This window comes from Monodelphis domestica, chromosome 5 (genome assembly GCF_027887165.1).
Source record: "Monodelphis domestica isolate mMonDom1 chromosome 5, mMonDom1.pri, whole genome shotgun sequence".
Taxonomy (NCBI): domain Eukaryota; kingdom Metazoa; phylum Chordata; class Mammalia; order Didelphimorphia; family Didelphidae; genus Monodelphis; species Monodelphis domestica.
Window position 1 is genome coordinate 249,376,643 of NC_077231.1, and position 27,612 is coordinate 249,404,254.

Sequence of the window (27,612 nt, forward strand, 5' to 3'; positions counted from 1 at the left end):
AGCCAGAGTCCTCCTCAAAGAGCCTTCCAGCCAGAGACTGTTCCAAAGGGCCTCTCTCAAGAGCCTCCAGAGGGACAGAGTCCCCTCAGAGGAGCTCCAGCAAGACCTCTTTAGAGATTGTCCTCCAAGAGCTCCCCTTCTCAAGAGCCTCCCTCAAGAGAAATTCCCTTCAAGAGAACCTGCTTTTTCTTATATAGGGGGTTTTCTCCTATGTCACCTCCCCTAAGTCCTTACATCTATCAATCACAGTAGACATTTTCCCAAAGGACAGCCCATTCTAAAAACACTGCTGGGTCGACTAATCCCTTGAGTAAGTTTGTACCAGAAAAAACTTCTGAATAAGTTTTCAACTCTTTGCTCTTGGCAAGTTTACAAGTTGTCTGACCTTTAATAGGTACTTAGCACCCCATTATATTAATTCTAAAAATAGGCAAGGCTTAAAGAACTTTTTGCCTCATTATAAGTATGGGTTTAAGTACTTTCATTGTTTAGCAAGGAGTTTTCTCCCCTAAAGCAGTCTTAAGTACGGGTGGAGTAGAGGTCCTCCCATTTCTGATCCAAGTAGAGTTCTCACTGTCAAAATGGGGAATGTTCCCAGTAGGGAATTGTTCCAATGGAGAATTCCCCAATGTGGAAATTTTTAACATTCACAAGTCTGAGAAATTTCAAGATTCACAACCTCTACTCTAATGTTCTGATAATTTTGTCTGGTGTGCATATACACATGTAAATGTGATTGTATGGATATGTGTGCATACACACATATATAATGCATACATAAGCATATAACACTCATCAACACAGTTTTACATATATATGTACACACAACAAATTATACGCTACTATCCATATAACTCTCAGTTAACAAGATTTTTCAATTTTTACTTTACCAAAACATTTCATTCTTCAAACATTGAGTAAATGGAAATTATATATATACATACAAACATAGCATACCTTTATATATAATATATGTGTGGCTGCATGCCCCTTGAAACATCATAAATACTAGCTTAATAAATGTATCATTTTGCTTGCCAAACAATTGAGTTAAATATGCTATCTATAACATCAGAATATTTTACATTTGTATGTACTGGAAGACAATTGGAAAAAAATATATATGACATAATCTTACATGACGGGCATCATAAGTGGCTTGCTATAAATGTAAAGGATTAAAAATATACATAGAAAAATAAAATGCATTTAAATATATTTTTTGAAATGTATACACTAAAAATACAACATTTCAAATGATCTTTGATCTCATAGACATGGGAATTCCTTCCAGAAATGGAGACTACAGTCAATCAAAAATGTCCATCCTTCAATAAGTTCACTGCATGAGGCCCAGCCATATTGCTTTGCTCACTTTCCAATTATATATAGTAGGCAATGGAGCATATGGATTGTCCATCTGTGAATCCCTTTTTCTAGCTATAAGACCGACTTGCCTTTTTTTTCTGGTCATACATTGGAGAATAGCATTTACACCATTTCTTTTGCAAAATATCTTATTTTAAAATTAAAATAAAATCTGTGGTAGCCTGCTCACATCCACTATGTGCCAAACCATAATAAATAAGGAAAAGAGGGGATTGAGGATAAAGGATTCATGCAAATTTGTGAAGAGGCTTGTCTTAAATAACATAGCTTTGTTCCTTTCAAATGCAATATATTTTGTAAACTGAGAAACCCTAAATAGTAAAATGAGGAATGATTTTAAAAGTTAAAGTTTACCTTAGGTCTATGTTATAAAATAATCTGACAAAACCACGAAAGTCCTTTAGCATACGAGAATTGTTGGTCTTGTTTCCTAAGCATCACATTCAAAAATCTCAAAAACTCCAGTTTAAGTTAATGAATTTCTATTGGATATAAGACATTTTATAAATTGGTATTACAAGCAAAGAGCTAATACTATAGAAAACCATTATAAACATAATCATAGATCAAAAAACTAGAAAAGAACCTTAAAATACATCTAGTCCAACCTCTCATTTTACAAATGAGGGAATTCAGCTCAAGAAGGTTTTGATCATTTTCTAACTTTCGGAGTGAGTAAGCAACAGAGGTGGGATAATATCTGTCTATAGACCTACAAACAAGAAGTCTGTGGGGAGTGTATTAAGAAAGAAGCATGGGGGAAGCTAGGTGGCTTGGTGGATCGATGAGAACCAGGACTAGATAGCAGAGGTCCACTGACTTTACAGCCAGCTCTCTCTACCATACCATGCTGATATATTAATAACAGTGGATCTGCCCTGGAGCAGTGACCCTGTCCACCAGGTTGGTACCCTGTGGTTCTTGTGCCCTTACGCCTTAGTTTCTGAGAAAGCAAAAACGTCCTGTGTTAGGAGAGAAGGGTTTCTGGTGCCAGACACAGCAGATGAACCAAATGTACAAAATGACCAGTCAGCCTTAAAACAAGTGCATCTTCCTACTAATAATACTGCAAGCATTACTCTTTATTTTTAGAACCCAATGATCTTCCTGCCCTTGATTTAAGTAAATCCCTTGGCAGATTTGATTGACAGTCTTAAAGCAGTTCAATTTTAAAACTGGACAGGAATGCCAAAATAAACACAGAATCGGGAATCTATGGGAAAAACAAATCTTGTGTGTACAGTTAGTAATATCAATACTGTTCTTCTGACTCATTCAATTCACAATCTTTATAGTCTAATGACACACCCTATTCCCCCTTTCTATTTAATACCCACAGGAAGAAAAATCCTTGCCATAGTTCAGCTAGATGCCTGTTCTTCCTCAACATTTTTAGGGGTAGTATCAGGGAAATGATACTGGATCTATATCAGGTGGCCTCGTTTTCTGGTCCCAGCCCCTGCCACTGACTTGGGGGAATCCTTTTTGCTTTCTTTGAGTAGTATTTTCCTCATTTGTAAAATTAACAGATTTCTAAATATCAGTTGATTTCCAAAGTCTTTTCTTGCTATAAAATCCTATAATCCTTTCTCCTCCTCTTTATATAATTATCCCTTTCAAGACAAGGTAATATTGGTTTGATTAATTCAGGAGTTAGGGGCAAGGGAGAGAGGGAAAGAAAATAACAGAAATAATCTGTTTTGGGGTCAGGAGTTTGTGTCCTCTATATTGGCAAAGGTCATGGATTCTTCCCTTTTTTGTGGACCCATTTGGCTGCCTAGTGAAGACATTGGACCCTTTTTAGAATAATGGTTTTTTTAATGTCTGAAATAAAATATATAGAATTATAAAGAAAACTAACAATAGTAAATATAATTATTAATTTTTTAAAAGACCTTAAATTAATAAGGCTTGGACTAGATAATCTCTAAGGACTATTCCATTTCTGAATTTTGTGATCTGATGGCCTGGTATACAGAATGAAAAAGCATAATCTCTGCTCTCAAGGAGCTTCCAATCTCATAGGAATCATGATTTAAAGCTAGAAAGGATTTAAGAACTTCCAATATAACTCATTTAACATATCAATAAATTGATTTTCAGGGAAGTTAGTGACTTGCCCATGGCTACACAGATAAAAAGCAGCAGAGGTGATATGAATTCAGTGCTATTTTCACTATTTGGTAGGATTTTTTTTTGTGGTTTATTTTTTAAAAGTTCCTGATACTTTTTGAGAGTTCCATTGCTATAGATTAAACCTATTATAATCCATTTAAGATCTGCTAAATAGCATTTTTAAAGCTTACTAAAAGAACACATTTATTCTGGATAGCCTACCCTTCCCCAATGAACACTTTCCTTTCCTTCTTTCAATAGCTTCCCCAAATTCAGCCACCTCTGAACCATTCATTACCTAAATGAACCCAAGATATTTGCTTTCATCTTTATTACCAGAGCAACTCACAAAAAAATAAGAGGATAATAATTCTTCACATTAACAATAAGTTTGTTCAGAATGCCTTCCCCTCCAAAATGACCACCTGTGCATGAGTCAATATTCCTATCTATAATATACATCTCTATATATAGTTTCCCTTGAGGGAAGAGACATCTTCATTTTTGTGTCTATATCCCCAGTGCTTAGCACAGAGCCAGACACATAGTAGGAATGTAATGAATGCATAATTAATTGATTGATTATATTAACATTTTTAACAGTGAACCATTGGTTTTAAGACTAATATTTCCATTGGTAGAGGGAATTTTCTATAATGAAATCACAGGTTACTTGTAGTTTTAATAGTAAAATATTATAATCATATTATGTTAATATAAGTAATAGCATTGTATATTTGCTATAATATTGTGATTACATAAGATAAATAACATAGCATTAATAGACCTAATGAAAATGTTTATTATCACAATTGTTACTGTTTGTATGTTTGCATAGTAACACTGAGTCCATGAATTAGATCAGACCTTGAAAATTGGCTAGTTTAAAGCACTCAGTTTAGAAATAAGGAATTTTATAGGCATTAATATAATTAATATAACTATTATCATGTTATCATTATGATGATGATTTGTGTATTTGCATATTAATATTAAGGCTTGGAATCCACAAGCTGAATCAAACCTTATAAATCAACTAATTCAGAGGACATAGCACAGAAATGGACTCTAATAAGCAGAGAAGTTAAGCAATTTACCTCCAAATCCCAGAGTGAATTAGTGAAGTAAAACTGAGATTAAAACCCAAGTTGCTTGATTCCTACATCTCTAAAATCTATGCACAAGAAAGCTTATAGATAACTACAGACCAATGAGCTGAGAAAATTCTAAAGCTTCTCATTAAGGACACAGCTAGTGAATATTTAGAAAAAGAAGCAATGATAGCAAAGAGTCAGCATTAGCTTTATCAAAATGGGTCATGGTTGAATAACCAGATTTCTTATTTTGGTGGCATGAGGGGAATGCGGTTACTAAACTGGTAGGTCAAGGGAAGGGCTATAGATATGTTTACCTAGATTTTGGTATAACATTTATTAAAGTTTCTTGTTTTCTTCTTGTGGAAAAGATAGAGGGATGTAGACCAAATGGAAGACACAATTTAATGACATCAGAAATGGTTGAATGGCTGGTCTCATAGAGTAATCAGTCATCAATCAGTCAATTATCAATGGCAAGACTTAAATAATGACATAGAAAGCACATTTATCACATTAGCAGTTGACAAAAAGTTAGAACACACTGGAGGATGGAGTCCAGATCCAAAAAGAATTTGACAAGCTACAACAAGAAGTTGATTCTAAAAAGACAAAATTCTGTAGGGATAAACATCTGGTCTTATATCTCAGTTTTAAAAAACCAACTTCCCAATTACGTAATGGGAAAGTCATGAAGATAATTCATCATAAGCAGATGTGAGACTTTTCACTGGGCTCCATATAAGTACAGAGGCAAACATAAAAGTCAATGTAATCTTGGACTTGACTGAAAGAGGCTCAGCTTCCAAAAGTTAAGAGGTGAGAGTCCTTCTGTACTATCATCTGGGTCACACAACAGGTACAAACTCTGTTCAGTCTGGGGGATGAGAGTTTTAGGAAGAATACTGCTAAGTCAGAGAGTATCCTGAGGAAAGCCAACAGGATTATAAAAAGCATATGGAATATTAACTAACGGAACCAGGGCTGTTTAGCTTATACAAGAGAAGACTCTACAGAGAGAGAAAGCTGCACCATATTTAAAATGGAAGAAAGGGTAGCCAGGTGGCACAGAGGATATTGTGCTAGGTCTGGAGTCAGAAAGATTCATCTTCCTGAGTTCAAATCTGGCCTCAGACACTGTAAATGAAAATATTTGGGCACAAATTTAGAAACAGCCAAGTTTGGTTGTTTCTGGCTTTTCTGTGGATATTGAATTGTCAATTTGTCACTTTGCACTGCACTTCCATCCTCTGCTATTTGTATGGTTGGACCAGTTAAAATATTTTGGTTTAATTCAGTTCCTAACTGATCTTTATTTACACTTGATGCGGTATTTTCTTCCTCTTCTTTGGAATATGAATTTATACCATAGCTATTTGTTAGTTCATATACTTTGACTTGGTCAGACCTCTCCCCTCCATTCAGAATGTTGGCTTCATGGAAGTTTCTTGAACCCTTGGCCAACATAGCAGTTGTTGTGCCCTGAATTCTATTTGTGTTTTCAAATCTAACTGATGTTACACTTCCAATACTTTGAATTATCAATATTAACTTTTGGTTTATCAATTTTGATTTATCAATTTGGTTATCAATATTAACTGTATTTTCAGCTCCATTTCCCTTTAGATTTGAATTTTCTAAGTTGTTTTGTATAGGGTGAAAAATTTCAGCTTCTGGATTCAAGTTAGATATTTTCTCTAAGGAAGTCTGTACCAAATAGCTTTTTGAATTTCTAATTGATCCAAGTGGGGTTTTATCCATGTCTGTGAGATTATTTACACTGTTTATAGCTCCTATAGATACATCTGTCATAGTAACCTTAGTCTGTGCATTTATTTGGTTATTTTGTTGCAGGGAATTGAAATTTTGTTTCACTGTTTCTTTCATCAACTTATGATTTTATTCACGGGAGTTTTCATGAAGTCTCTTTATCTCCATTTCAATCCCTGAACTCAATCTGCACTCAAAGAAGTTTTCTAAATATGTTTTGATCTGTTCTTTACATTTCTCATGACTGGTTATTATGCACCATATGTATATCAGCTTGCATCTGTGCTATTATATATGTGATCTCTTGGTCTATCTCCTTTACTTGTCTCTGCTTTTCACTTAAGTTTTGATTTGATTCTTTATCATAAATTCTCACAGACCCAATAAATTCATTTTTAGGTACCACCCATGTAATTTCTTCTCCCTTTGTATTTTTATGTTTCAATCCGGCAAGTCCCTTATTAAGTGTCATACTCTACCATTCCTTTCTTCCATGCCCATTCTTATTTTCAAGTATTTTCAAATCCTGGATTCATAATGGATGTCTGCCCTTGGTCAAAATCTCTGAATATTTAGGTTTTTCTCCTGTCTTTATAGCCAGTTTCATACTCTCAAAGTCTGGGGTTTCTGATTCTCTAGGATTAAAGTGTTCACAGCAATGGTTTGATTTTGATTCATAATATGCTCTTCCCTGTGTTCTGTTGCTTTTATTATTTTGTTCATATTTCCTTTTTTGATAGCAATATTTCACCAAGTGACTCACTTTGTGGCACAAAAAACATTTCATGGTCTCTTTTTTACCTCTCTGTTGCTGGTATGAGTGTCTAGAATATGTTTTAATTGTTTTATAAGTTTTTTAATTTGTTCAATTTCTTTTTGCTTAAGAGATTCCTCTGTATGTTGTAGTCTTTGTTTCAATTCTCTTTTTTTCCTGTTTTTGTTCCCTATTGCTATCATACAAATGAGTGGCTGCATCTCTCATTTCATTAATCATGATGTTATCGTATTTTGGGAAATAATTCCTGAAGAAGTTCTTAAATTAGAATTACAACCTCTCAGGAATTGTCTCCTAACATGAGCCACTGATTCTAATGAGTCTTGATTCAGACCCATGATGATTTCAACTGTCTCAGCCAGTCTGTCGATAAATGCTTCAGGATGTTCTTATTTTTCTGACTTAACTTGTCAAATTTGCTCCAAACATTGGGCTTGGAACAAAAAGACTTGATTGCTTGCAGGAGATCTTCCCTGCATTTTCTCAGGTATGTCAAGCTTGTAGGGTTAGCAAAAAGTCTTCCCTTTCCTCCACAGTAGGCCAACTTGTCAGGGAATTGTCTTTTCTGGTTTTGTCAATAAACTGTATATGCTCATGAGGGCTGAATAATTCGGATAAAAGAAAATCCAAATCTTCAAAATCTGGTTTGAAAATTTTGAAAGCCCTTTTCAGCTCTTTGAGTGCTCTGTAAGGCTCTAGTAGAAATTTTGGGAATCTACGTTTTATCGAATCCAATTCCTAGGTAGAAAATGGTCTGTGAACTTTTGAATAAATAACGTCAGCTGTATCAGAAATCTTTGCAATAACTCTCAATGGCAGAATCTTTTTGGTTTCTGTATTATCTTTATCTTTTCCCTCTGCCTCTTTCTTATTTTGGTCCTTTGATTTCTTATCTTTGTCCTTATTCTATGTACCTGCCAGTACTTTTGTCTTTTTCCCATTTCCATCTTGAGCCTGTCCTTTCCCTTGCTTATCTAAATATTCATCACACATCTTCCTGACCAGTTGTTGTTCCAAAGTGTTATCTAGTACTAAAATCTAGGCTGCCTTTTTTGGGTGTCAAGAATTTGAGGATGTTCCTAATGTATGTAACCGTTTGGATAGCTGCCATGGCAAATATATAAACTTGGGTAATTATCTGCCATACTACTTTGTTATCTGTAAAAGGCATTGTCGTTATAAACACTGTAGAGTTGGCTATCAGTCCTATAGTTTCTATTACCACTCCAGTAAAGGCACTATATACGATGTTATAAATCCAATAGCATACAATGATGGCTAACACAGTAACTCCAAACAATATTTGTAGCATCATTTTCCCTATTGGTCTATATTCCATAGCCTGGAGTGGGTCGGACTTTTCTTGGGGTATTGAGTAACCCTGGGCAAGTCACTTAATTCTATCGTCTCAGTTTCCTCATCTGTAAAATGAACTGAAGAAGGAAATAGCAAAATACTCCAGTACCTTTGCCAAGAAAACCCAAAATTGGGTCATGAAGAGTTGGACCTGACTAAAAAAGATTGAACAACAACATCTGGAGGAGTCCCAAGACTCATTCTACTTTTGATTCTTCCCTTCTCTTTTTCTGCTGCCAGAAAGCAGAACTAGAGTAGGAAAACACATATGGGCTTAATGGAGGGAGAAAACTTCCTAAGAATGATCACTATCCAAAAACAGAATTGGCTACCTCGAGATCCCTTCACTGGAAGTATTCAAGCAGAGAAGTTGGACGAAAATTTGTTTTCTGTATTATAGCAGGGATTATTTTTCAGAATTTTTTTCAGTTGAACCAACTGGCCACATATATCTCTTCAGACTAAAAAATTCTATAATTCCAATTCCCCATGTTGTATGAGCTCTTCATGCTGTATAGTTCTGCTAAGTATGTCTTAAGAATGTGTTACTTATTTTATTTTTATTTTATTCTATTTTTTATTAAAGCCCCCAGAGATGAGAAATTTTATCCTTGCCACGTGCTTTAAACAACTTTTTAAAAAAAGTTTATTTATTTGATTAATTTGGGAGATTTTTCTATGGTTACATGATTCATGTTCTTTCCCTCCCCTCTTCCCACCCCCCTCCCATAGCCAATGCACAATTCCACTGGGTTTTACATGTGTCATTGATCAAGACCTATTTCCATATTATTAGTATTTGCACTATGGTGATCATTTAGAGTCTACATCCCCAATTATATCTCCCTCAAACCATGTGATCAGGCAGTTTAAATGACTCAACCAAGAATTGTACACAAATGAGGACTGAACTCAGATATGATTAAAATAAAATATAAATCTCATAAAATATAATAAAAATAAAATAAATATGAAAAGGAAAATAGGGAATCATTGGGTTAACACTATCCCTAGTCTGTTAGCAAGCATTTACTGCTTCCTACTGTGTTCAGACAGAACATCAGGGTGACATGATAAAAATCACATATAAAACAAACTAGGCCAATCACAGAACCTTTAGCACACTCCATAAAATGCAATGCAATGGCCGCAGACACTTCCCAGATGTGTGACCCTGGGCAAGTCACTTAACCCCAACTGCCTAGCCCTTGCCACTCTTCTGCCTTAGAACCAATATTGAGTATCCGTTCTAAGACAGAAGGTCAGGGTTTTTTTTTTTTTTTTAATAATTCATCTCAATTGTTATCAAGTGCCTACAATGTGCATTATTACACTCTACTAGATGCTTGGAACACAAAGATAGAAAAGAAAAGGTCTCTACCCACAAGGACCTGACATTCTCATGGAAGAGGAGAGGCTGTTGGAGAGTAGGAAAGAGCAAAGATGAAAAATAAGTGAAGTAGAGAAGACAGGCGTGTTGTCAGAAAGCTAGGAAGAATGGTGGCATTTATCGCCTTCAACTTGAGATGCCAGAAGGACATACAGATAAAGGGTCTAGACGGAAGGCTGGGAGACAAGCTGACAGGGCAAAACAATCAATGCCCAGACTGGGAATGCCAAGGAGTACAAGAAGGTGGCAGCTTATGTGGCAGCACCCACCTCTGGTCTGATGTGTGTACAATGTAGCTGCAAACTGTTGGCTTATAAGTGACTTCATCCTCCTTCAAAAGGAGTCAGCCCTTTATGGTGCCATTATGGTGCAATGCATTTCCTCTATGGGAAGATGTATTTCGTCCTCATTACAGCTAATGACAAGAAGAGACGGCCCTAGAGATGCATTTAGGATGTGTGAGATGTCCTTGAGGACTAAAATCATATGGGAGAAATAGGTCTGCTAGGCAGGGCACTGACACTGCTATGGAGTGATGTCCTGGGGCTTTTGCAATGTTCTTAGCGAGACTGCTCCTACACAAAACAATCAGTCCTGGGTTTATAATATTTATACTATTTATGTGATTTTTATATTTTATATATATGACAGCTCGAGAAGCAATCTCAAAGACCCATTTTCTATTACTGTTTCATCTCCTGGGTACAATAGTCAGAAATATGCCATATTGCTGTGTAAGTTTTGAGTGAGTTTATACCCATTCATTTCAGGAGCCATCTCAGGTGCCTCTGTGGTTTAAAATATAAAATTTATTTTCCAGAATGAGAATGACAACAGGTTAGATTATCCCAGAAGATAAAGATTCAGTTTCTGTACCCCCTTTGTTGGCAGGTAGTTGACCCAGTGGATAGAGTGCAGGGAGATCTGAGTCTAATTAGATCTCAGTTCTAATCTAGTCTCAGATATTTACTAGCTGTGTGACCCTAGGCAAGTCACCTAACCCTATTTCCCTTAGTTTCCTCATCTGTAAAATGAGCTGGAGAAGGACATGGCAAACCATTCTACTACCTTTGCCAAGAAAACCCCAAAGGGGATTATGAAGAGTCAGACACAATAAAAACCTGCTTTGTTATAGTTTCCTTTCCTTAAACACTAATATGAAAATTCAAAAAGGTACCTATATAGGATAGTCAGACTTGGCCTCTTTTTCCAAGTGGATGTAGGGGCAAGAGGAAAGAAGGGGAGGCAGAGAACACACCGAGAGACTCAAACTAACTGGTGAATACCTAAGATATAACAATGTAATCACCAAGGCAATGGTACCAATTTGGACACAGCCTTCAATCTGTTTCATTTATGAGCAGTGCATTTGTAAAGCAGCCTTAAATTCTGTTAAAGCATGAGAGAGATGGGGCAGTACATGAAGAAATGGGCCACCTCTTCCAGCGTGGCCATTTCACAGCTGGACCTCCTCTATACCATGGCATATCCCAGAAGCATGTTAACAAGCTTGGGCTCCAGGTGGCTAAATCAAAGAAATACACATCATTTTTTTACTTTTTAACTTTCAGAGGCAGCCTGATTTAGTAGATAAAGAGCTAATCCTGGTGTCAGGAAGCCTAAGATTCAGATTCTGCCTCTGACACCGACTAGCTCCATGACCACTGGCAAATGACTTCACCTCTGAGTGCTAAGGCAATTTCCATATATATTAAAATCAAGAGAAGCTACTGATCTTGCATTGGTGAAGGAAGATTTCACACTGGAAGTTTCCAATACCTATGAAATCATAGGTTTTGACCAAAAAGGGGAAAAAATATATTTAAGTAATTTCTTTGGGATGTGAGTTTGACTCATAAACAAAAGATTATGGCCAGATGACATGTCAATAAAGACCAAGAATAGCTACAAGATGCCTGACACTTCTTAGGCAGAGTGTTTTCATATAAATTACTTGATTGACTCGTCAACAACCAATCTATCAAGCAAGCTAGCATGATTCTCTTTTTACAGAAAACATCCCATGTGTTTTCCACAGAGATTAACTTCAAAGTCCCCAGTTTAGTTAGTGCTGCTAGTTTGGGATAGGGCTCAGATAAGACCTTGGATGTGCTGCTTCTCCATCCCAGGCTCTTCTCACTATAGTCAGCTGAGGAGGATAAACAGAACTTTCTTTTCCTTTAGGAAGAAAATTTCCAGAGTCAGAGATAGTGAGGCCAAATGGCCTTCTGTCCTCTCGAGAATATCTTTCCTTAAGGAGCTGCTTCCTCTTTTTGGTCTGTTTTGAAATTTTAAGGCCAAGCCACCACTACATCCACTGGACTACATTGTTGGAAGAGGAAAGAAAGCTCTACTTTGAAGGGCAGTGTATCTCCATGTCTTCCAGCAGAAAAAAATCTCTATAATCCACTTTATGGAAGTGAAAATAAATGAAGCATTAAATGAAGAAAAGCAGGCCACCACATTTTACAAGGAGATGAAAAGGGAGAGTGCTGTCTACTTTGGTTGGCTTTTGTTACAAAATCCAGACCCTGAAGCAATAGCAGCTCCTAATAAAGTAGATGTTGTTCCTTCTCTAACTTCCCCCTTACTCCCTTTCTCACTTTCAGAGGCCACTGTACAAGCTGGTTAAATTAAAAGAAAATTTAACTGAGTAAGTTAATAGAGAGATGGGATGAGATAATGAAAATGGGCCAGTGAAGGAGGGAGGGAGAAGCATCGCAAAGAAGACCTGAGTGCCAGATTAATTTAAGAGAAAATTATGCACCATCCTATTCTTCCCCTGCTTACTCTCAAAAGTAAAAAATTACAACAGTGGAGCTTGAGGAATCATGAATTGGTATGAAATAAGGAACTTTTTTTTTAAACTTTTATCTCCCATCTTAGAATCATTACTGTATATTGTTTCCAAGGCAGAAGAGTGGTAAAGGCTAGGCAATAGGGGTTAAGTGAATTGCCCAGCGTCACACAGCTGGGAAGTGTCTGAGAACAGATTTGAACCCAGGACCCTCCTGTTTCTAGACTTGGCTCTCAATCCCTGGGCCACCTAGCTGCTCCCTGGAATAATTCCTTCTAATCCCATAGCAATGCTTGTCAAACTTTGAAATCAGAGAAGCCTGCTCCTAAATGGTATAATTACAACCTTTAAAGTTTTCAGTGGCTTATTTAGGGGCAAAATCCTAACACCAGGTACAAAGTATCATTGCTATGAATAAAACATCTCACAAACCATTTCATGAATTTTTTAGGAAAATGAGTAAGTCAGAGATCATAAAGCTTTACCCATCTTGGCATGGGTTCTGTATCCTTCAAGTTCATCAGTACAAGACATCAGGAAAATAGGCAGCCTGTTGGCAAAGATGGAAGAAAACTTTTCATTGGTAGTGAAAGAAGGGATGGCAGCCAGGAAATCAGAAAAAGAGAGGAATGAGGGGATGAAAAAGAAATAAAAGCATTAAAAGCTTTCCAAAGAATTTTCATACACATTATCTGACTGCATCTTTTTAATATCCAAAAGTTGAAGGGGAGAATTGATTGGAAGAGAGATGTAAGAATAGAGAGAAACACAGGCACAAATGAAGTTAGAAAGGGAAATAGAAAGGATAAATATTAAGGGGCAAAAGACAGAGAAAGGGAAATAAACAGCAAATATTAAGACAGGAATCTCTTTAGGAAATCTTCCTTGATATCAGAAAAAACTCTCATATGTTAACATTTTCCTATAGAGATCATCAATACTTTGTGATCTACACAATCCTGTTTCCAGGAATTTTATGATTTTGTTTAAAAACTAAAAAATAGTGAACATTTCTCCTGATTCAACTTCCAGGATGGTGAAGGGCTTCCAGTTCATGTTATATGAGAATCAGCTCAAGGACCTAGGAATGTTTAACCTGGTAAAAACTTTGGGTCAAGGAAGAATATGTCACAGTGATCTTCAAATATGTTGAGGGAAGTCAACTGGGAAGGAGGATTAGACTTCACTATAGCTTCAGAATTAGGAGTAACGGATAAAAGAGGCAAAGTTAAGATAGAAAAACCTCAACAATCAAAACAAAATCAGAATGGGGCTGCCTTAAGGGGGAATGGATTCCTTATTATTGGAGGTCTTCCAGCATACTTTGGATAACCATCTCTCAGGTATATTGAAGAAGGGATCTTTTCCAGGTTACCAGTTGAACTATATGGCTACTAAGGTCTCTTCCAACTCCAAAATTCCAAAATCAAGGATTTTTAAAAAGTGAGAGAATAAAGCCTTATGAAATAGATAATCAGCATCATAATCAATACTATAATCAAAAGCCTCTTTCCATCTCTTCAGGGCAATAGACCCTATTTCTTTATGCTCTTCAAAGTGCCTACAATGGTGATATGAACATGGTAGGTGATCAGAACACACACACACACACACACACACACACACACACACACACACACACACACGAATCAATTAATGTGCCTCCTTAAGATCATATTAGCAAGTTTTGAAACAGAACATTCTGCTTCTGGCTCAAAGTCATGGTGTTTAGGAAAATAAAAATATAGTAAAAAACAAATAGTCTTTCATTTCCAGAGCAAGAATGATTCTTGAAGTGAACCAGGCATGACACCATCGCACATTCCTATGGGTTTTGGAGTCTGACCATATTTGCTTGTAGGCCACCTAACCTCAGCCTTCCACTTGACTCTTGTTGCTCTATATTTAATTTGTTAATCCCAAACTCTTTAGTAATCCAGGAATATTCTCTATAACATACATATCCCTTCATTAAAAATTTGAAATTTCTTCTCATTAACTTGAGCCCCCCCATTCCAATTTATGAAATATTAATTTATCCAATGAACTTGAGAAGTCTCCTTTGGCACTAGAAATTACTTTTTCCTCATCTCTATTTAAATATTTAAAATTATAAAATATATAGAGAGAATTGATAAATGAGATCACAATTGCCTTCAAAGCCTCTTCAAACCCTCAAAATATCATTAATTGATTTCTCTGAACTTTTCTGGAAACTTGGTCTCGAGAGTCAATCACCTTGCACTAGACAAATGATTGAAGTCTATGAAGGATCTTCATATTTCTCTTCAGTGATAGTCTTTTATTTGCCTTCTCTTTAATAAACACAGGAAAATCTCTCCCCAAACATCCTGTGCTCCTAGCTCCTTACAGACTACATTAAATTCCCCTTGTAGGATTTTCTCATAAGACAACAAGATGGTTCTCATTTAAAAGAAAAAAAAATCTTCCTCCTCAAATCTTCTCTCAACTTCTTCCCACAGAGGCTGGTACACACTAGACAATTAATTGATGCTTGTTGACTGGCTGACTGTTGCAAAAATCTTAAATGGTTATCAGATCACAAATCAATATGGATGTCCTCCTTACTCTTTAGGGAGAGGTACCTCACAGCATTTCTCCTATCAAACCAGTCCCTTTAAACTGTCAGTCTAATTGTCCTTTTTTCAACATCATATTTTGCCTATATGGTTTTAAAATAAATACTAAGATCTAGAGCTAGCAAGTATTTTCATATATTACCTAATGCTTTTGTCTCCAGTTTACCAGAGATGTAGCCAATGAAAACAACTGAAGAAAACTTATGTCCCGTTACCATCTATTATGTATTTTAAAACCTAATAACAACGATCAGAATTTTTGAGTAGGAAGGCACTTTTTGAACCATCTAAAATCCAACTTATTAATCTTATAAAGAAACTGAAAAAAAAATAAATTGCTTAAGATCACACAATTTATGACAGAACTGTGATTAGAATATGGATTTCCTGACTCACAAAACCAAATATCAGACTTCCCTCCCTTCCTTCCAAAGAAAGGGTATAGTGTGGAATGTTGCATAGGCTATCAGTCAGTCACTGTGCCAATTAATTTTTTTTTAAACCCTTACCTTCCGTCTTGGAGTCAATACTGTGTATTGGCTCCAAGGCAGAAGAGTGGTAAGGGCTAGGCAATGGGAGGTAAGTGACTTGCCCAGGGTCACACAGCTGGGAAGTGTCTGAGGCCACATATGAACCTAGGACCTCCTGTCTCTAGGCCAATTAATTTTTTGCTAGATTTCCCCCTCCTTTTTTTTCTTTGTTAGAAGTACAGGTTTGTAAGTGATGGGGAGGGGGGATATATTTGGAAATGAAGGTGACGGAAAACAAAAGATATCAATAAAAATTTAAAACAAGAAAGAATACCATATGCGAGGCACCATAAACAAAAATAAAATGTGTATGGCATTTGTTCCTAAATTCAATCTTCAAATATATCAAATTAGTTACATTTAATACTCCCAATAATTTTTTTCTGGAATTCAATTTATTTAGTGCAATTAAGAGACATGGTAGAGTGGAAAGAGTACAGGGTTCACAAGAATCATGACAAAGACCTTCCCATCTGAACTTTACCATTTATTGACTATGAGACCTATGAGAAAGGTTCTTTACTTTTCTGGAGCCTCAGTTTTCTTATCTGTAATGAAGATGATAATACTCTCAAAAGATAGCTTGGCTTAACAGAAAGCCTTCTGTACTTGGAGTCAAAAGATTCTTGGGTTCTAAATTCCAGACTTGACACTTATTAGTTGAATGTGAGCATAGGCAAGGCATTTCCGCTAAACATAAAACTTAATATTGTTTTGTTTCTCTGTTTTCCCCCCTAATCATTGAATATGCAATGCATTAAGAGTGTTCCGGGATCACATACTAGTGATTAGTTAGTCCAGGAGCCCAAAAGAATAAAAGTTATTGTGAGAAATCTTAGCCCACACCTAATATATCAGAAAACTGAAAGGCTGAGTTCAAAAAAATTGATTTTAATTCAGTCAAACCCCAATGGACAAAGCCAACATATTACAATAGCTACATCAAAATCTCTGAGCAGGTTTCGGAGTTGGACAAAGATTGAGGAACAAAGGATAAAAGTTACTTGGCTTCCTTGCAAATTCTGAAGACAACCAGTAAGACCTAGAGTCCTTCAGAGATGTAAGTTTACTGCCTTCCTGAATGGCTGCACAAGGGAAGATAAAAGTTTCTGGGAATACTCTGAGAATCTCCAAATTGGGGCTGCCAAAAAAATAAGTCATTTCATGATTTGTTAAACAGTTTCAGCATTTAAAAGGTTGATATGCAACTACATTTCAGATCTCACCAAGTCCTGGGAGGGTGCCAGGATTATACAATCCAAAGTATATCTTTTTAATAAAACTTAAAATGGTAGCTTTCTGCTTCAGTTCACCCAAGGTTAAAATATATATGTCCAACCTCAATTTAAAAGTCCACTTTATTAAAATAACAAATTTCAAGTAAATTGAAAATGGAAACAGGAATCTTCTTTTTAAGAACCATAAAACATCACACCTCCTTTCCCTCCAATCAGAAGAGGCTATGCAACTCACTCTTTAGGCTAAAGAACAGAACAAACATCTTTCCTATTATTCAGCTTATCAAATATAATCCCTGAGTTTATCTAACAACTAAGAATGACCTAAGCAAGACAGTATCTTCTTTAAAAATTTATTTCACACAGATAATTTAAACTGACAATAATGGACCTTTTCTTTAGATGTATATAGTAAAGTTTAAAAAATATTCAGAATATTCTTTTACAAAAGCCAAAAAAGCCAAAGAGAAATGTTGATTCTGCCTAAAAATAAACAAAATATTGGATAGCCAAACCGTACAAAACAGTAATTTCTCTTTTTTCTACCTTTGGGAAAGGAAATCAGGATTTACATGCAGAATGCCTTATTTAAAAAGTTACACATATCTCTTCAGATCATCACAAAAAACCCTGTGAGGGCAGGTGCTACTATTTCCCCCATTTTACAAGTAATGAAAGAGAAAGAAACAGAAATTGTGACCTGTCTAGGGTCACAGAAATATTAATTGTCAAAGGTCAAATTTAAACTCATGTCTGACTTCCTGAAGGCCATTAGTTGCCCCATCTTCCAATTCATTACAGCTGATTACTGTAAGTTTGAACATTGGACCAGCCCCTTTTAACCCACTTCACTGGTTTATTGCCCTTAATGTAAGTACAGGCAATTTTCCATTTTCCATTGTTAAATGCAAAAAAGGACCTAATATAACAATTTGCTTTGCAACTCTCCTGTATTAACTAGAATTAATAATATCATTAAAAAGAAGCACTAAAACTTCTATTATTTATGATCATCTTAATAATATATTATTAATACTTCTATTACATGTGATTGTGTCTTCAAACCCATCCCCAGTACCCTGTAAGTCTCCTGGGGGCAAGGAACATATCTTTTCTAAATTTTTTATCTTTCCTAGTAACTTAATTCAGTGCTCCGCCTAGAACTGATGCTAATATGTCATGTTAAATGAATACCAAATGGATGAATGAATGCCTTATTTTTAAATGTGTTGATATTTCACAATTTCAAATGGGCTTTAGTGTTGCAAGACCAAATGAGTGGAGCTGTTGGACCCATCTGCACACAGATTTGTGGGCAGACCAATGCCCATAGTTGGCCCCTAACATAGAGACTTTTTATATTATATTAGATTCAACTGAATTTATATGGATCTCAAGAATAATGACATTTTACACTTATTTGAAATCTCAGCATCAAAGCTGGAAATGACTTTAGGCTATTGAGTCCAACCATTTCATTTTACAGATCAGGAAACTGAGGTCCAGAAAAGCTAGCTGCCTTGTCCAGGTTAATGGAACTGACGAATATCTGAGGCAGAATTCTAAGAGATCTTTTCAACTTTGAGTCCAGAATTCTCTGAGCTAATGGAGGGGAGACATTCTTGGCTTCATACAAAGACATGAAATAAATATAGGACTCAGAGGCACTTGGAGTGGGTATTTTCTGCTAGTTTCAAATACTATTTCCATTATATAGATGAAGAACCTGAGTTAAGTGACTTACTACAGGATCATACAACTAATAAATATGAAGTCCAAGAATCAACCTCCTAGTCATTGAATTCAAAAGCAATGAGTCATGTAAAGTCAAATATTTAAAATTTATAATGATAGGAGTAGATGGAACGATACCATGACTAATTTAAGAACTAAGTTCTCCCTTCATGGAGTTTTTAAATAGTGCTATTCATGAACATTACATACACACTGATACACATCACATACACTTTTATATACACACAGGAATTTGTTTAAATTTTTAGTTTATCACTTTCATTTCAGTTCATCACTTTGCCAATGGAGGAAGTGTGAAAAGAGAGAAAAAGAAGCAAAATGTTAAGATCTTTAGATTCCATCATTAAGAGTTGAGTGTTTAAGAATACTTTGCTTTAAAGAAAGGTATATTAATAAAGGGATATATGTAAATCCTTTACAAATCAATCCCCAATGGTCTATATTCTAATTCTGAGATGATTTTTGAAAAATTATTTTTGGTCTGCCAACATTTACTTTCTAAGACTTTACCCTAAAGTTTACTCCCATCTTCTCAGTAAGTGACTAAGATTTGTAAAGAAACATTTAAATGCACTAAAGATGCTACTATTTAAAAAAAACAACCAATATGGACCTTCTTTAAAGTGAAGAATTCTTTTCCAAATTGCATAGACATCCTGTAATTTTTCATAGGAGTATTTACAAATTATTTATGCTAATTTTCCTTTCCTCAAAAGTTGGTAGCTTTTGGGAACTTTTTGAAAAGAATCTTGTCTCCCTTCTAGGGAGGTGACAGCCACAACTTGCTTCTGATGGCTGGACTCTCTCTACAGTGGAAGTTGACACCTCAACATGGTACATGTTGGGATATCCAGCAAAACTGGAGCCAGTCTTGCAGTCTGTGAGCTACACCTACACCTGGCTATAGCTACACTTGAGCCTGAAAGGATAGAGGGACATGGAAACACTCCCCACAGAATCAGGTTAAGCCAAGCCAGAGCCAGAGTCAGCAGAGCTGGAGATGTTTTTTAAAATAGAGTATTCTGGAATAAACTTTTCCTTTTAATAACAAAAGGACATGCGGACTGCTGAAACCTTATGAAGGACTACTATTGGGGAAAGAAATACAGAAGAATCAAAAACTTGGATTAAGGAGTGTTTTAATTCCAAAGGGACTAAGATTTAGGAAGAAAAGAAGAAGAATTTCTGGGCAGTCATTTAACAAAAAACAATAGAAGAGAAAGTATATTTCATCATCTTCTATGTATCGTTATAGCAGAACAATTGAGTTTTAACTAACAGGAAGCATTGGTTTTAAGGTTTTCAGCTATGAATGACATTCATATTAACATCTGCCCAAGAGAAACACAGGGAGGTGGTTTCACTTACGTGGTTGATGAAGAGGCTCTTACGTTTTTCTCTCACTGTGGAAACAAAAGATGGGACAAAAAGGTTACATTGCTGGAAACCACATGTCCTTTACAGGGTTGAGATGGGCTGAGTCTCTGTGGAATAGCTCCATCCTTCATTGCCACCAGGTACTCTGTTGTTTAAATACCATTTGAAAAGCAAGCTTCATCATAAAATCTTCACATGAAATTGTACTGCCTTCTTTCTGCCAATTAGTTCCTATTCATCCTATGTATCTCTTTCTTTGTATATATTTGTTTGAATGTTATCCCCTTCCCCATCCATTAGATGGCAAGCTCTTCTAAGGCAGGGGCTGTCTCTTGCCTTTTTTTGGGGGGGGGGATCCTCATGCTTTACACAGTACCTGGCAAATAGTAGGTAACATACTTATTGTTTGACTGATTGAAGGAAAAAAAATTGTACTCTCAGAAGTTGAGAACATTAGACCAAATAGCTGAGACTCTCATGGATGTGAGAGTGAACCAAACTAGCACTAGAGGATGTAGAAAATGTTAACTGAATGAAGGAAGTCCTTGATTTAAAAACTACAAGTAGTAAGTGGTTAAGCAAAGATTGTTTCTATCCCAATTAAACTTAATATAATAGCACTGAAGATTAGCTGGCATTTATATGATGCTTTAAAGTTTGCAAAATGCTTTGAATTTATTATCTTATTTGACCCATATCATTATCCTACTATAAGGTAAAGTGCTATTATTGACCACATTTTATAGATGCAGAAACAGAAGCTAAAAGATGACTTGCCCAGAATCACAGAGATGATAAGTTTAAATTCAGGACTTCTTGGTTCCAAGTCCATTACTCTACTCTCACTGTGCCAGCTAATACCTTTAAAACTCTTCTGCAACACCAGTGAAAAAGGGATAGGAATACGATGACAATTTTTGTATTAGAATATAGGACATACACATAGAAACAATTATTGATCATGGAGGGCAATGACTTCACTTTTTTTAAACTCTTTCCTCAGTTCCAAGACAGAAAGAGTGGTAAAAGCTAAGCAATTGGAGTTAAGTGACTTGCCCAGGGTCAGACAGTTAGGAAGTATCTAAGGCCAGATTTGAACCCAGGTCTTTCTGAATCCAGACCTTAATCTCTATCCATTGAGTCACCTAGCTGCCCCATTCACTTTACTTTGAAACATCTCTAGTTGGTGTTGCTCACTGTATCTATTGTCCTATTTGCACAAAGGAAGGCTTACACAACACTAAAATAACTACAATTCTCTACTTCATCATTCTTTCTCAAAGGAAGGGGTCCCACTCCTATTCCTACAGAGAGATTTAGTGCTATACCACAAGTACAAGTATCCAATGTGATTTATTCCAATACAATTTCAATGTATCTTAATATGTTGCCTCCTCACCCAAGGAAGGAGTGGTAGGAATACAAGGAAATTTCTGGAAATTAAGGCTGGGAATTCGAAGGTAAGTTAGTTACTTTTGAATCTGTTTTTTCTCTCTACTAGACCATACATTCCTTCAGTGTAGGAACAATATCTAATTCAACTTTGTAGCCTCCATGGTATTTAAATAGTTGTGAATAGTCTAAAAGCTATTTATTAAATTAAATTGAATTGTGCTAGAGGGAACCTAGATGCTATAATCAAGGTGATCCTTTCCCAAAGCACTGTCTTTAAACCCTTAATTTTCTGTCTTAGAATCAATACTGTGTATTGGTTCCAGGGCAGAATAATGGTAAGGGATAGGACAATGGGGGTTAAGTGACTTGCCCAGGGTCACACATCTTAGAATGTATCTGAAACCACATCTGAACCCAGGTGCTCCCATCCATACTCTAGATCTGTCTCTCAACCCAGGGAACCACTTTAGCTGCCCTTCCTCCCCTAACCCCACAAATAAGAATTTCTAACATTCCATCTTTCAAGAAAGACTATAGTTATAAATAGACTAGAATCAAATACTTCCTTGGTGTTCTGAACCAGAAACCATTTTTGCTTAATATGATCTCATAGCACTCCAAACTCCTCACACATGTTAATCAAATTCCAATTTGTATTCTATTTACCTGTATAAGAGAAAAATTCTGAAGTGATAGTAAGCTGGCTTGCCTCCAAGACAGGAAATCTTGGGTTCCAGACCTGCCTCCAGCATATACTAGCTTATGTGAACAAATCATTTAATATTTAATGCTCTAAAACAATGATATCAAACTCAAATAGAAATAGGAAGCACTAAGTTGTACATAAGGAGTCCTTTAGAAGCATATTGACTTAGTTTTAAAATGTATTATCTACTTTTAATACTTTTACTTATTTTGCTAAATAGTTCCCAATTATGTTTGAATGTGGTTCAGAGGCAATTGAGTGTGGGAGCCCTGAGCACCCTGTATTTGTCCCTTGCTTCACTAAAACCATAATTTGTAGAGAAGGCATTGTCAATCAATCAATCAATCAATATTAATTAAGTGTCTTTGATGTGTCCTGCCTTGGTAGAAAATGTATTCCTTTTCAGAAACTCCCTTTACTAATGACCTTCCTAGAGTATACCCTAGAAGTCTCTGTTGTTTCCAGTCTTCCTAAATAATTGAACATATTAAAAGAGTCTTATTTCCCTTTGTTAGAGGGTGATTAGTTACAGTCTTAATCATGGTTTGGTTTTATTTTGGTTTTTTTCTGGAAGGAGTGTACTAGATATCTGTTACCTCATTCGGTTTACAATATGTTCTTTTAATAAGCTTTAAAAATGCTATTTAGCAGATCTCAAATGGATTATGAGAGGTTTAATCTATAGCAATGGAACTCTCAAAAAGTATCAGGAACTTTTAAAAAATAAACCACAAAAATAATCCTACCAAATAGTGAAAATAGCACTGAATTCAGATCACCTCTGCTGCTTTTTATCTGTGTAGCCATGGGCAAGTCACTAACTTCCCTGAAAATCAATTTATTGATATGTTAAATGAGTTATATTGGAAGTTCTTAAATCCTTTCTAGCTTTAAATCATGATTCCTATGAGATTGGAAGCTCCTTGAGAGCAGAGATTATGCTTTTTCATTCTGTATACCAGGCCATCAGATCACAAAATTCAGAAATGGAAGAGTCCTTAGAGATTATCTAGTCCAAGTCTTATTAATTTAAGGTCTTTTAAAAAATTAATAATTATATTTAGCATTGTTAGTTTTCTTTATAATTCTATATATTTTATTTCAGACATTAAAAAAAACATTATTCTAAAAAGGGTCCAACGTCTTCACTAGGCAGCCAAATGGGTCCACAAAAAAGGGAAGAATCCATGACCTTTGCCAATATAGAGGACACAAACTCCTGACCCCAAAACAGATTATTTCTGTTATTTTCTTTCCCTCTCTCCCTTGCCCCTAACTCCTGAATTAATCAAACCAATATTACCTTGTCTTGAAAGGGATAATTATATAAAGAGGAGGAGAAAGGATTATAGGATTTTATAGCAAGAAAAGACTTTGGAAATCAACTGATATTTAGAAATCTGTTAATTTTACAAATGAGGAAAATACTACTCAAAGAAAGCAAAAAGGATTCCCCCAAGTCAGTGGCAGGGGCTGGGACCAGAAAACGAGGCCACCTGATATAGATCCAGTATCATTTCCCTGATACTACCCCTAAAAATGTTTTCCAATTAGCTGGGTAGAAACTATCACATGCATGCCATTCCAAACAAATGTATTTTGCAGTGATGTTGAATGTCTTAGAACCCTCTTTCTTAAGTAACTTGCTCAAAACAAAGACAACCATCTAACTTAACTTTCCAAACAGAAAAGGTGTTTTCACTAAATGTCAGTTCATAGTTGGAATTTTCTTTCTATGGAGAATTTAATGAACTAAACACCTGGGATTCTGAGGAAGATAACATAGAGTTAAAGAATCACAGAAACATAAACCATTTCAGCCAAAGGGAAGCTGGAGACCTTCAATCCAATGAGGTTGTGACTTGCCCAAGATCATAGAACTAGTTTGTATTAGTCAAGCTTTGAAAAGAAGTCATTCTTCTCATATAGGGCATTAAAAGAAAGTTTCCTGACCATTAAGACCAGTTATAAGGTTGGAAACAATTGCCTAATGGTGGAGGCACCACTAGGTCTCTCAAGACACATCAAATCATCGCAACTCCCTCTTTAGTCATGTTGGCATCTCTTGAGCACTCATTGTCTACTTTAGCTTTCCTAAATACTTGCATCATTTTCATTTTGTATCTTATATCTCAGGTTCTTCTCTGAAAAAAACATTGCTTGTATTTTCTTCTCTTCTCCTGCAGTTTTCCATCAAAATACACTCAGAGAATAAGACCATGACCTATGGGTGAGGGGTGGAAGTGGTGGTTATATTACCAAATCTCCTTTAAAAAAAAAAAACTGGGGGGCAGCTGGGTAGCTCAGTGGATTGAGAGCTAGCCCTAGAGACAGGAGGTCCTAGGTTCAAATCTGGCCTCAGACACTTCCCAGCTGTGTGACCCTGGGCAAGTCACTTGACCCCCATTGCCTAGCCCTTACCACTCTTCTGCCTTGGAGCCAATACACAGTATTGACTCCAAGATGGAAGGTAAGGGTTTTAAAAAAAAAAACTTATTATTTAAATAATTAATTAATTTAGAATATTTTTCTATGGTTACAAGATGAATATTCTTTCACTGCCCTCCTGCAACCCCCTCCCATATTCAACGTACAATTCCTCTGGGGTATCAAATTTTTTCAAAACAAAGGATGTCATTTTATTATTATTTATCAATATTCAAGTGGATCTGTGATCACATAGATTTCAGAATTCCCTCCAGTGGTGCATACTGTAACCCATCCAATTCATTCCACCCTGAATGACTTTTCTCCAGATTCTTCCAAAAAACCCACTACAGCAGACCTATATGGCATGCTTGAGGTCTTCCTCACTTTCTCTAATTATTGTAAGAGTTACAATGGAGCACTCTAGCCACCCATCTATCATCTAACTCTTGCTGGGTGGACTCTTTTTCTGTCACACAATTCCTTAATGACATCCTTTACTCATGTTCTTCTTTGATGTTCCTCATTGGTTATCACCTGCAATCTGCTAAGACCCACCATTCCCCTCTCTGTGATGCTCATCTTCAGGGGAAATGGTATTCTAAGTATCACTGCCATGTAGCAACATTGATAAAATGTTAGTTTCACTAAGATGGAACTCTGTTCTTCATGGGACACTTGGTGTTACTAAAAGAGCTTTGCCAATAGCAAAGAGGAAATTTTATCACTAACCACACTAAAATTAAGAGGATAGAAATTAGAAAGGAAGTTTTCTCATTGATTTTACTAGGCAAACATTAATTTAGTGCCTATTGGTAAAATGATGGTATTCGTATTCTTGATGAGAAAATTTATAGAACAAGATCCCACAGTCATTCATATCTAATTAAATCCCAAATATTTAGAGAATGACCTAAAATGTTCCGTAATCCCCAGATCTTCAGGATGATTCTATGGTGGAAGTTCCCAGGGAACAAGATTTCTGATCTGAATTTAAGCATTCAGCCAGTCAGCCCAGCCATGGGAGAAAGAAGAAGAGAAGTGAATGATGAGGATGTTACATCCCAGAAACATGAACATAAAGGTGATGGGGCTATATAAAATGAAGACAAGGATAATAGACAAAGTGCAGAAGTAGATCATCTTTTGATAGTCAAAACTCAAATATCCTTTCTTATCACTTACTGTTCATCAAGTCTGACATTTGCTAGGAAGGAAAATGTGACCTAGCACAAAGAACCACCTCCAGAAACAGGCAATCCTATTTTTCTGAAACTTATAGGGAAAAGTCAGTTCGCATCTTTTTTCCTAGCATATTCCACCATGATACCATGTACTTGAACAAGTAGTTGTGATTCACTTAATTATTTCAAGGAATTGTAGAAATGTGGCTTCTCTGTCCTTTATGATTTAATTCTCTTCCAATTATCTAAAAAGGTAACTTTTCCCTATATTTATTCACTAACGTAAAAGAAATTTTCACTGAGGTAATTCCCCCTGCCAATGTAGACTGGTACCTGCTCTGTGAATTTACATTACAGGTAAAATATCTGGGGTACTAAAAAGATTAAGTGAGTCATCCAGAGTAATGCAGAAGAGCATGAGACTAGATATTCCTAACTGTGAAGATGGTTCTCTATTCAACTCTACCTACTTAATAAATGCTTCTTGAAGCTGCCTCTCATTAGCATTATTCAATATAATTTTTAAAGTACCCCATGCTTGTTTGGATTGCCCAAATCCAACACCAGGCATGGGAGGAAAAAAAAAAAACCAGGGTTAAGAAATATGAAATGCCTTGGGCAACTTCAGTCCTCCCCCTACACTCCAACAGCAATGATAGCATGGGATAAGTAAAAAGACTAGTCTACCCCCTCTCAAGTAGGAATACACATCCTGATCATAGAAATGTCTTTCTTTTTAAATGGCTGCAACACAGCCATAACATCTGTTTCTTAATAACAAGTGTTACAGAGAAAGATCACTCTTGTTTTGCATAAAATATCCAGCAAATTACTTCTAACAGGAGAGGTCTAATCAGATAAACCATAATGGTGAACATGTCATTAACGTCCTGTTGTGCAGGGGTTTCCCATCTAGTTATGAATACAGAGTTAAAGGCTCCAAGCACAGTCAATCTTTCTGATACCTAGAACAAAAAGATCCTTAATAGTCCCTCACTTCAAGAAAGCTCTAATGACTTAGAGATATCATCTAAATCATTTCTGCTAATTTATTATTTGTGTATAATTAAATATAGATACATATGGATGTAAATTTATTATTACTGGGGCTGGGAAGTCCAAAACCCCAGCAATACCCTGGAGCAAGCCCTCATCGCTTCAGCCTGGATAATTACAATAGCCTGCTAGTCATTCTCCCTGCCTTAACTCTCTCCATTTAAACTCTACACCATCCTCAACTCAGCCATCAAATCCATCTTCCTAACCTGAAGGTCTGGCCATGTCACCACTTTATATTTAGTGAATTCCAGCGGTGCCCTACTGCCTCTTGGCATCAAATAGAAAAGCCTCAGTCTTGTAAAACCATCATTCATAGCCTGACCCCTCTCTACCCTTCCAGTCTTCTTACACCCTATACTTCCCAATCAATATATTGTTCAGTAGTCCATTGACACCAGGCTCCTTGATCTTTCTTTCTGACAACACTCTATCTCCATCTCTTGTTTTCCCTGGCTGTATCCCATACCAAGAATGTTTTCCCTCCTCATCTATGCCTCCTGGCTTTCTTGCCTTTCTATAAATCTCAACTAAAATTCCACTTTCTACAAGAAGTCTTTCCCAAGCCTCTTTAATCTTACTACCTACCTTCACTCTGAAATAATTTCTGATTACCCTGTCTGTATCTTGTTTACAAATAACTATTTACATTGTTTCC

General features: G+C 36.1%; 1 protein-coding gene across 10 annotated transcripts in view; it reads right to left on the reverse strand.

The window, feature by feature from the left end:
• Nucleotides 1-27,612, reverse strand: part of CCNY (cyclin Y) — a 306,063-nt gene that overhangs the window by 54,066 nt on the left and 224,385 nt on the right. For all 10 annotated transcript variants that reach the window (XR_008912391.1, XM_007504712.3, XM_001365891.4 and 7 more), the window contains one exon: nt 20,178-20,212. Coding sequence is in view for 9 of the 10 variants with exons in the window: in XM_007504712.3 (XP_007504774.1) it covers nt 20,178-20,212 (35 nt within the window). In the remaining variant the exon portion in view is untranslated. The remainder of the gene's footprint in view (nt 1-20,177; nt 20,213-27,612) is intronic.